Raw genomic sequence first — 9543 nt, forward strand, 5'->3', positions numbered from 1 at the left:
AGGGCACTTAGCCTGCATCCCAATCCCACCCAGTCCCACACACACTTCTTTTTGAAGACAAGGTCTCATGTAGCCTGACCTAGAACTTGTTCTGTAGCTGAGCTGACCTTGAACTTCTGATCCTCCTGCCTCCACTTCCCAAGTGCTGAGGTTACAGGTGTGACCACCATACAGTCCCTGTGGGGAAAATCTTGCCCAGGGAAGGCAGTTAGTCCTGATCTTTGGGACTTTGAAGGATGGGACCTTGAGTATCCTTACCTAGTAAACAAGAAAAAGTCATTGTGACTCCAACACTGTTCAGGGCATGTGACACTCCCCAGGAATAACCCAAATTCTCATATTCTTGAACCAAAGAGTGGACAGGAGTGGTAATGTGCACCATAACTTCTATTTATCTTATTTTATTTTATTGGTTTGTTTTGAGACAGCTCTTTATATAACCCTGGCTGTCCAGAAAATCACCATGTAGACCTGGTTGGTCTACATCAGATTATTAGGGCCTAAAATCACAGAGATCTGCCTGCCTGAGGCTTCAAAGTGCTGGGATTGAAGGAGTGCTCCACTATACCCAGTTTCCATACTTCTAATAGGAACAATAAAATCAGTGATCCAGAGTCTAAGTCCAAAAAGAAAAGAATTTTGGCATTCTCAACAAAAAGGACGTATCTGAGGGGAGCTTGTAGCCTTCTAGTCTATCACTGGTGCAAAGGATTGTTCTAATGGCTGGTTACTGAGGGTATTCTTGGTCTTGAAGTGCAGGACCTTCCTTAGAGCTGTGTGTTGGGGGTCACTTGCTCTTCAACCCCCCATTGCACCTCTTCACTATCACCCCTGACCTTGCCATCTGACTTGGGTCCCCAGAACACGAACAGGTCCAGGAGCAGCAGGCCCTGCCACACCCAATCTCAGCCCTGGGAAGGTATCCACGGTGAACTAGGGTCTACTGAACGGCAGGTGCAACAGGGCCCTCCCCTTCCACAGCCAAGAGGATGAGAGCAGGGAATCCACCTCCGTCAGCAAGGGCAGGGCCTTGGCCAGCATCTGGGTGCCAACAGGGCAGGGGCGGGGCTGGGGGGAGAAAGAAGAGTTTTTAAAGGCTCCCCAAGGACACTACTCAGCTCCAAGATCACCACCTGCTGCCCCTGGACACCTGATACCATGTGGCTCCTGATCCTGTTCCTCATCCTGTCCCTGGGATGGAATGGTGAGACGGGGGTGAAGCAGGTAGGGTCAGGGCCCTGACTCTCATGCTGCCTTTGGCCCTGATATCCCTTTCTCCTCTCCCTCGTCCCCAGCTACATTCTAAAGCACCACCTGCTTCCTCCCTCTCTCCCCCTGCACACTGCCAAGTCCCTCACAGTCCTCTCTCCCATGCCAGGCCCCTGTTCCCTCCCATATTCCAGAACTTGCTCCTTCCTTAGCCACCTGATATCTCTGAGCTTCTCCAGTCTCTCCAAGAAATCTTTCCAACGCCTGATAAACCTTAGGACCTCGGTTCTCTCTCTATTTTGTTCTTTTCCCTAGAGCCTAAGAATCCAACCCCTGAGTCAGGAGGTTGCCCAAATCCCACACTATGGGCAGTTTCCTTTACATAAATTGGCTGTCCGGAAGGCCTCAGGGGACTCCTACTGCTTCCATCTCTGGTGTTACAGGTGCACACTGCCACACCTGACCTCTTACCTGGGTTCTGGGGAGTTCAGCTCAGGTCCTAATACTGTAGCAAGCAAACCAACTGCACAGCTCTTGGGAATAAGTGCTGAGCTATTGTTTCAGGTCTGTGGCAATCCTCCTCCCTCAGCCTTCTGTGTGCTAGGACTACAGATAAGTGCTTGCCAAGCTTCCCTGTATCCAAACACAGTGCTTTGGCCTCCTCTTCCCTCCCTAGCCCCCCACCCTCAGCCATAGGCCTCTTGTTCTTTTTAGCCCCACCAGCTCCTGTCCTGTCTCTCTGGAATCCCACTGCACAGCTCTAGTTCCCATTCTGTGCAGGACATCCCAAGAACCAACACCTAACCCTAGCACCCCACACCAACTCGTTCCTCCTCTTTGCCTCACAGTTGTCTGACTTGTTTAACTCCTTTTCAACCCTGTGCTGTCTTGAGGCTGCTTCCAAGAGAACCCTGAACCTCACCAACATGCTGACTTTTGCCCCCCGCCTACTTTATGAGAAGGACAGTTCCCTCACATTCCCCAGAGTCTCCTTCTCCCACTGCTTGTCCAGTCTCAAACTATGTACTTAAGGAGCCCCACCCCTCTTAGGTATCATCTCCACCACAGACCATAACTGGAGCCCACATCCAAGCCTTGACCCTGCCCCTTTGATCTGGAAACCCCTCATCCTCTCCTATCCCACCTGGCTGCTTCATGCCCAATCCAGGAAACCCCAAGTCATCCCCAAGTTCCCGTTCTGGATTCACTTATTTGCTCAAATCTAGTTATCAGGGGCCTCACTCTTTCCAGAATTCCCAAACCCAACCAAAGCCTTAATATCTTCTCAAGCCTTGGAGTCTTTAAATGCCAAAGCCTCTTGGCCTCTGATTTCACTCTCATTGGACTAAGAATGGACTGGAATCCCCCCCCCCCACCTCTCTCTCTCTGCCTACCATCCCTTAACGCGTACCTGATTTCTGCTTCAGGAGTTATCTCTGTCCCCACAGCATTGATCTCCCTACAAAGATCAGCCATACTTGAGTCCCTTCCCCACATCCTGTGGCTATGTCCCAGCCCTGCCTAACTGTGTACCCCATCACTACAACAATACCCCCTATCAGTTCCAACCATACCCCACCCCCTGTGCACCTGTTACAGATGCTGCACCTCCTGGTCAGTCTCGGATTATTGGAGGATTTAACTGTGAGAAGAATTCCCAACCCTGGCAAGTGGCTGTGTACCACTTTAATGAACCGCAATGTGGGGGTGTCCTGATACACCCCAGCTGGGTGATCACGGCTGCCCACTGCTATAGTGTGTGAGTAATGGAGGGGACAGGAATGACTCCAGGACAGGCTGGGTTACTGAAGGGCAGGATGGTGGGACTGGCTAAAAATCAAAAGAAGTCCAGGTGAGCAGGACCCATGGTCTGTCCATGACCTCCTGGGTCTCTTTGCTCCTCTCTCCAGGCTTGTGTTCGAGTCCTGGCTCTTTCTTTTCTGTCTTATTGTTCATGTGTCTCCTGCCTGTATTCACATCTGAGTGTCTCTGTGGCCATCTGTCACTGTGTGACTCTTCCCTGGGTCTCAGCCCATCTCAGTCTGGGTCTGGGTCTCATGTGTCCTCTTTTATTACTACTGACAGTACTGGAGAACAGGTCTAAAGGTCCCTGAGGATACAAAGTCATGTTCCTGAATGTAAGGTGTCCCTGAATGTAGGATGTGAGAGAATTCCTCACTCTCCTCAGACCAGCTTGGCCTTTAGGACCTTCTGTCCACTCACAGGACACAGGGAAGGGCTGGTCAGAGCTGGATCTGGGTGAGGTAACTGAGTACAGAGGGAGAGCAGGATGCTAGTATGGGGGAGGGGAGTTAGGGAAGGGGAGCTCAGACTTGGGCTGTGGGCCAGGCCTTACCTACTGGGGAAGTTCAGCCCAGTTCCAGCTGCACCTGAGCAGCTCTCAGGCCCTCCTCCTCCCTCCCCCCTCTTCCCTTGTCTTCTGTATCTGTCTCTCTGTCTCTAAATGTGTGTGTGTGCCTTTCTCTCTCTCTCTCTCTCTCTCTCTCTCTCTCTCTCTCTCTCTCTCTCTCTCTTTCCCTCTCTCTCTCTCTCTCCCCCCGTGTGTGTGTGTGTGTGTGTGTGTGTGTGTGTGTGTGTGTGTGTTTCTGTCTGACTCTTATCTTTTACCCTCACTCCTCCCTCTTTCCCTGTATTCTGCTCAATCTCCCTGGTTGCCTCTTCCCATTCAATCCACCTCCTTCCCTTCCCTCAGCAATTACCAGGTTTGGCTGGGCCGAAACAACCTATTAGAAGATGAACCCTTTGCTCAGCACCGGCTTGTGAGTCAAAGCTTCCCTCACCCTGGCTTTAACCTGGACATCATAAAGAACCACACCCGAAAACCTGGGAATGACTACAGCAATGACCTGATGCTGCTACACCTTAAAACGCCTGCTGACATCACAGATGGTGTGAAGGTCATTGATCTGCCCACTGAGGAGCCCAAGGTGGGGAGCACCTGCCTTACCTCGGGCTGGGGCAGCATCACACCCCTCAAATGTAAGTCTGGGTCAGACAACATAGCTGGGTGAGGCAGAGAGGACATGGCTGGTGTCTGCTCACCACCCTCTTGCCTCCTGGTCCACAGGGGAATTTCCTGATGATCTCCAGTGTGTGAATATCCACCTACTGTCTAATGAGAAGTGCATCAAAGCCTACAATGATGAGGTGACAGATGTCATGCTATGTGCAGGAGAGATGGATGGGGGCAAAGATATATGCAAGGTGAGACAGCCCCTCCCGGTGGTGAGGTGAAGGGCTAAGAGAGGGAACTGAGGTTCTCTATTCCCAATTCTGCACCCTGTCTAAGCAGATGCTTCACTTCCTTCCTTATGGAAGTGATGAGAGCTGGGAGGGGAGGATCCTGCAGCTGGTACTATTCCTCCTCTTTGAGTGGCTTCAGGGACTGGCCTGTCCACCCCTCACTCCCTGTAAGAGATGGCCTCCCAGAAGCTAGGTAACCTACCCTACTAGCCAGAGCTGCCTCTTAGAGTCTCCCTGTCCTCCTCCCTCTGAGGTCAGTTCCAGGTTGACGAGTAGAGTCCAACTGCCAACTCCTTCTTACTCTTTTCCCTCTCCTTCTTTCAGGGTGACTCAGGAGGCCCCCTCATTTGTGATGGTGTGCTCCAAGGCATCACGTCATGGGGTTCTATGCCATGTGGTGAACCCAATAAGCCATCAGTCTACACCAAACTTATAAAGTTCACCTCCTGGATAAAAAAAGTTATGAAGGAAAACCCTTGAGTGTCACACTGTCCCCTGGTCTCAGTAAAACCCACCATGCAGCACTCTTGTTCAAGTTCTGATTCTCTCTTACCTTGTGGAATCTGGAGCTGGGAGTCCACCCAGCTAAGGTCAGGATTTCCAAAGCAGATCAGCAAGGGATAGGGATCCATGCACGGTTGGATAAAGGGATGGGGTTGAGACAAAGAAAGACGAAAGGCTCAGACCAAGTCGGGAACGGCACAGGGGTCTACTCTGGCACTGAACATGTGCAGATCTCAAAGTTTAGTAAAGTTAGACACACCTGAAAGGTCAACACCATCTAGACCCAACCCTACACCAAAAGTGGAAGAGTTGACAAGCAGTTGGACACTGAATAATTAGACTGCTGGCCTGTTTGTTTGTTTGTTTGTTTGTTTGTTTGTTTTGAGAAGCAGAAGCCAGGAGAGAGGCAGGGATGTTATATTAATTAAGCCTTTTCTTCCTGGGGAGGAATCTGTCCACAAAAGGATAGGGACTGTCCCCAAAGCTAGGCTACAGAGTATCCCCCTGGATCCCCTGGAGGGTATATCTCTAGTAGGGCTGGAACAAAGGATGAACAGTAGCTTAGGGGCATTCCCTGCGGGGCAGATCATCACCCGGCTTGGGAAAAGGGCCACATTACTCCCACTGCTTGGGACCAAAATCCAGTGTCTTCTCGGAGGGATATAGCCACAGCTGAGAGTATTGTAGAACTTTCAGAGGAGGGTCCCTGCCAAGACTCAGGCAGTAAGGAATAGGCCCTGGAGCTGGGAGTGGGGCTTGCCACCTGTGTCCCCAGTGTGCTACCTGCTCTTAGGAGAAGCATGGGACCTCAAGGGAGGTCTGATGGAAACAGCCACAGAGACTGAGGTAGAGGCATCTGGCTGTGGGGACTCATCAGTGTCCTGAGAAGTTGCAGCGTCCCTCTGTTGGGAAGGCCCATGGTAGTTCACAAAGCTGCTTGCAGTAGACACTCTGGGTGGGCTCCAAGCTTCTGTCCAAAATGGACAGCTGCTGCAAGTGTAATGAGTAGTGTCACGAGGCCCAACAGAAGTAGCTGAGCCTCTGCTCCATGAAAGGCACACTGTAACTCCACATCCCCATTTGGTTGAAGAAGGACAAAGTCCTTGTGGGAAGGGACGCTGTGGGCACTCTACTCAGAGGCCCGCCCCAAGTCCCACCTTGGTTCTGGAGGCTAAACTCCCTTTCCTGGGCTCCACCCCTGCCCTGTGGAGGCCCTGCCCTTCAATCCAAGGCCCTGCCCTCACCGGTTCACAGCATCAAGACTCTGGCACACCAGCACAGGTAGAAGGCCAGCTGGCAGGATACCCGTGTCTTCAGGTGCAGCCTATTGCAGTTGAGGACAAAGAGCTTCAGTCTGAGGAGAATCAGCAGCCTTGCAGTAGGGTGGGGCCAGAGAATGACAGAAGGCTAGACAGGGAACACCACCCCACAACCCAAAAGGAGAGAAATAGAGACAACCACCTTGTCATGCCACAAGTGGGCACATGCACACACACACACACAGGACAAATGGATACATACTCAGAGGGGAAAGGGAAATGGGAGACAAAGACATCAGTCATAACTAGTGGGCATAGACTTTTAATCCCAGCTACTTATGATGCTGAGGCAAGAGAATGGCATATTCAAAGCCAGCATGGACTAGAGTGAGACCACAGCCAGTGTGAGCCACAGAGAAAGCCCTAGAAAGACACAGAGACACCCATCTCCTTCAGAGCAGCAGAATTGGAAATCTAGCCACACCTCTGGGTAGGAGGCAGCTCTGGGCTTGGGTGGGGAAATCTTCAGTCATCCCTGTCCTTGCCGACACTTACCAATGCCAATGCTGAGGAAACTGAAGATGAAGTCTATCTTGTTCAGGCGTCGGCAGACTGGTCGGAAGGAGAGGAACATGGTGGGCAGGAGGAAGAGGCATAGCACCAGGCCCAGAAATATGAAGCCCTTGCTCTTGAGAATGTAAACTAGGGAGGCGAGTCAGAGACATGACTACAGTTACCTCCCCACCTCTCTCTCTCTCTCTCTCTCTCTCTCTCTCTCTCTCTCTCTCTCTCTCTCTCTCTCTCTCTCTTCTTCCTCTTACACCATAAGGAATCCAACCTAAGTACTCCAGAGGCTGGGGAGGAGTGCCATCTCAAGGCCAGCCTGAGCAGTTTAGAGACACCTAGACCTTATCTGTCTCACAATATAAAATATAAGCAGTCCAGGGGGCCTGGGGTTGTGGCTTCATTGGTGGAATGCTTGCCTAGCATGTGTGAAGTCCTGTACTCCAGCCTCAGCACTGTGCTGAACTGAGGTGGTAGCACACTCAGGGGATCCCCGCCCTTGGAAGGAGGATCAGAAATTCAAGGTTAGCCACAGCTACTCATTGGCCTGGAGGCCAGCCTGGGCTACATGAGACCCTGTCCCAAACTAGGCAGAGGATGGGAATATAGCTCAGCGCCTGTCTAGAATCCCCCAGTGAGGGTCTGGGGCTTACTTCAGAGGTAGAGCGCCTGCCTAGAATCCTCCAATGAGGTTGTTCTGAGGACATGGCTCAGGGGTAGAGCCACTGTGGAGTGTAATGCTCTGGGTTCTAACTTCAGCAAAAACCGCCCCCCCAAAAAAAATTTAAAAAGGCATCATTTCCACTCACATTACGAGAAACACTACTTAGAAAGTCTAAAATAATTCTACTACCACTCACAGAATTACCCACCACCAACAACAGTGCCCCCACTGTGAGTCCTAACCTACTTCAGCACAGAGACTCCTGGGAGAGTGCATGAGGCACATCCCACAGTCACCTCTAGCACCCATTATCAGGACCCACAGTCTATATATACACTGACCAGTGAATTGGCCCACAATGCCACCCTTATGCCTCCTTCAGTCAATCTAGAGGCCGATGAAACCAGTCCTTGCACTATGCACATAGGCCATCCGACCATCTACCATGCTGAACACCAACCAAGTGTCCAGGAAGATGAAGATGAAGGACCAGCCACGTAGGACCCACTTTCTGTCCTCCTCCCAGGAACACATCAGGTCAGCTGGGGAGGGAGAAAGTTCTGGGGACCTGGGTCTTCTCTCCAAGCTCTCACTGCCAACCTTCATCCTCATCCTCATTTCCATTCCACCCTCTCATCTACAACCAGTTCCCTGGGGAAGTGTTTGCAGCTCATCTCCAACACCAGGTCAACTCTTCCCATTCCCACTGGCCTCCTGTGACGCAGTACACCTATCTCAAACTCCAGCTGACTGATGATGAATGCATGACTGGATGAGTACATGAATGAACTCACGAGTGCACGAATGCATGCTTCCTGTCTCACCCTTTAGAGCAAAGAACGGTGTAGTTTCCAGAACAACTTAGGCACAGAGGCCTAGGACGCAGAGGAGGTTAACTGATCATCTCCTCAGTTAGCCTGGATTTGGGCTAGCATGGACTCTTGGAGTTTATACTGCACACAAGCATACACCCAGGTCAAATGGGATCATTGCCATGAGAGTTGAAATAGTCTAGATGCTCAATGACAGGGCGTCAGTCTGAAACCTGCAACAGCAGCTAGGTGTCAAAGGCTAAGTATTTCTTCTTCTCTGTAACAACCCATGCTGAATGAACTCTCCCACCCAAACCCTAAAATAAAAACAATATTCCTAAGTACACATAGGGGTCCTGTGGAAGAACAGTCTTTGTTTCTGTGGCCATGTTATTTTTATTAGCCTAGGCTGAAACAGGTCCACAACCACAGACTTTTTATTTACTGTCCTAAGCAGTAAAGAAGTTGGTTGCAAGAGGGACAGTACATTCACTGCTAGGACAGCAAGCAAAGCAGATCTCCAGAGACGCCATCTCCCCAGGCTGCCTGCTGGGCAAACATCCATGAAGGGCAGCCTGGGAAGGGACAGGAGAGAGGGCCTGGCTGGAAGAGACACAGCAGACTCGTGTCTCCTCACAGTGTTGCTCTGGCCTCTCCCAGCTGCAGGGCACCTCAGCAGTGTGTCAGGAAATACTGTCAGCTACATTCCTCATCTCCTTGGCAGCCAACGCTGCAGGTCCAGGTCCTCACTGTCTTCAGCAGCCTGATGTCAGTAGAGAAGAAAGACAGGGTTAGAGTCTGTGCGACTTGGCTGAGTGGAGACCCTGGGTGGGAGTGGAAGGGCAGGAAGGCTGGGTTCTGGAAGAGGAAGAGGGTGAGGTTGGGCTTGGGTGAGGAGGGCTTAGGTCTGGCCCCTGAGGCTCCTGAGGGGCAGAGGGGAGAGACACCATCTCATCAATACTGAGATGGGAATGTCACATGCTGTCCAGGAGTCCCATATCCTTGGAGGAAAATCTGGAAGCCAAGGGGCTGAGTTCCAGTTGTGTGACTGGGATCTCCATGTCCCAGAGGGGCAGGGACAATTGGTCCAGGTTGTCAGGAAAGAGCATGGGACCTCCAGGTTTCCAAAGAGATAGAGAAAGAACTTCTTCCCCTGCCATGGTCTCTTCTTCTTCCCATGCCTCTGCAAGGGTGCTCCAGAGATAGCACAGTGAGCCTCGTGAGAAGTCCTAGGTGTTTGGCGTTTATCCCACCTCACCCAGAAACC

At 51.4% G+C, this 9543-nt stretch overlaps 1 protein-coding gene and 2 long non-coding RNA genes across 8 annotated transcripts in view; 1 reads left to right on the top strand and 2 right to left on the bottom strand.

Annotated features, from left to right (window-relative positions):
- Nucleotides 1–370: 370 nt before the first annotated feature.
- On the bottom strand, nt 371–8473 carry LOC147996792 (uncharacterized). Of its 4 annotated transcripts, none has more exons than XR_015651094.1 (7): nt 8259–8473; nt 6792–6848; nt 6222–6301; nt 5761–5967; nt 5027–5058; nt 2621–2668; nt 371–1068 (listed from the first exon to the last, which is right to left on the bottom strand). It is a non-coding gene; the product is annotated as an uncharacterized LOC147996792 (long non-coding RNA). The 4 variants fall into 4 exon arrangements; XR_015651103.1 differs by having other exon boundaries at nt 422–1068; nt 8289–8473; XR_015651098.1 differs by lacking the exon at nt 2621–2668 and having other exon boundaries at nt 5761–5964.
- Nucleotides 1117–4997, top strand: Klk1c8 (kallikrein 1-related peptidase C8). 3 transcript variants are annotated; one of them, XM_087654487.1, is made up of 5 exons: nt 1117–1224; nt 2772–2968; nt 3923–4209; nt 4298–4434; nt 4798–4997. In XM_087654487.1, exons 1-5 carry the CDS (start codon nt 1159–1161, stop codon nt 4951–4953), a joined length of 843 nt encoding a protein of 280 aa, XP_087510613.1. In that variant the 5' UTR covers nt 1117–1158; the 3' UTR covers nt 4954–4997. The 3 variants fall into 3 exon arrangements, with proteins under 3 accessions (XP_087510613.1, XP_087510620.1, NP_001013085.2); NM_001013067.3 differs by having other exon boundaries at nt 1132–1204; nt 2809–2968; XM_087654494.1 differs by lacking the exon at nt 2772–2968 and having other exon boundaries at nt 1117–1204.
- Nucleotides 8474–8648: 175 nt separating the features above from the next.
- The window catches only part of LOC147996793 (uncharacterized), a 43499-nt gene continuing 42604 nt past the window's right edge, over nt 8649–9543 (bottom strand). The window contains exon 4 of the long non-coding RNA XR_015651120.1: nt 8649–9039. This is a non-coding gene — a long non-coding RNA (uncharacterized LOC147996793). The remainder of the gene's footprint in view (nt 9040–9543) is intronic.

Source organism: Rattus norvegicus, chromosome 1 (genome assembly GCF_021556685.1).
Source record: "Rattus norvegicus strain SHRSP/BbbUtx chromosome 1, alternate assembly SHRSP_T2T, whole genome shotgun sequence".
Lineage (NCBI taxonomy): Eukaryota > Metazoa > Chordata > Mammalia > Rodentia > Muridae > Rattus > Rattus norvegicus.

Coding starts and splice junctions, on each gene's coding strand:
- Klk1c8 (XM_087654487.1), top strand. CDS start 1,159: ATGTGGCTCCTGATCCTGTTCCTCATCCTGTCCCTGGGATGGAATGGT. Junction 1,225..2,771: donor GTGAGACGGGGGTGAAGCAG/GTAGGGTCAGGG, acceptor ACCCCCTATCAG/TTCCAACCATACCCCACCCC. Junction 4,210..4,297: donor CAGCATCACACCCCTCAAAT/GTAAGTCTGGGT, acceptor CCTGGTCCACAG/GGGAATTTCCTGATGATCTC.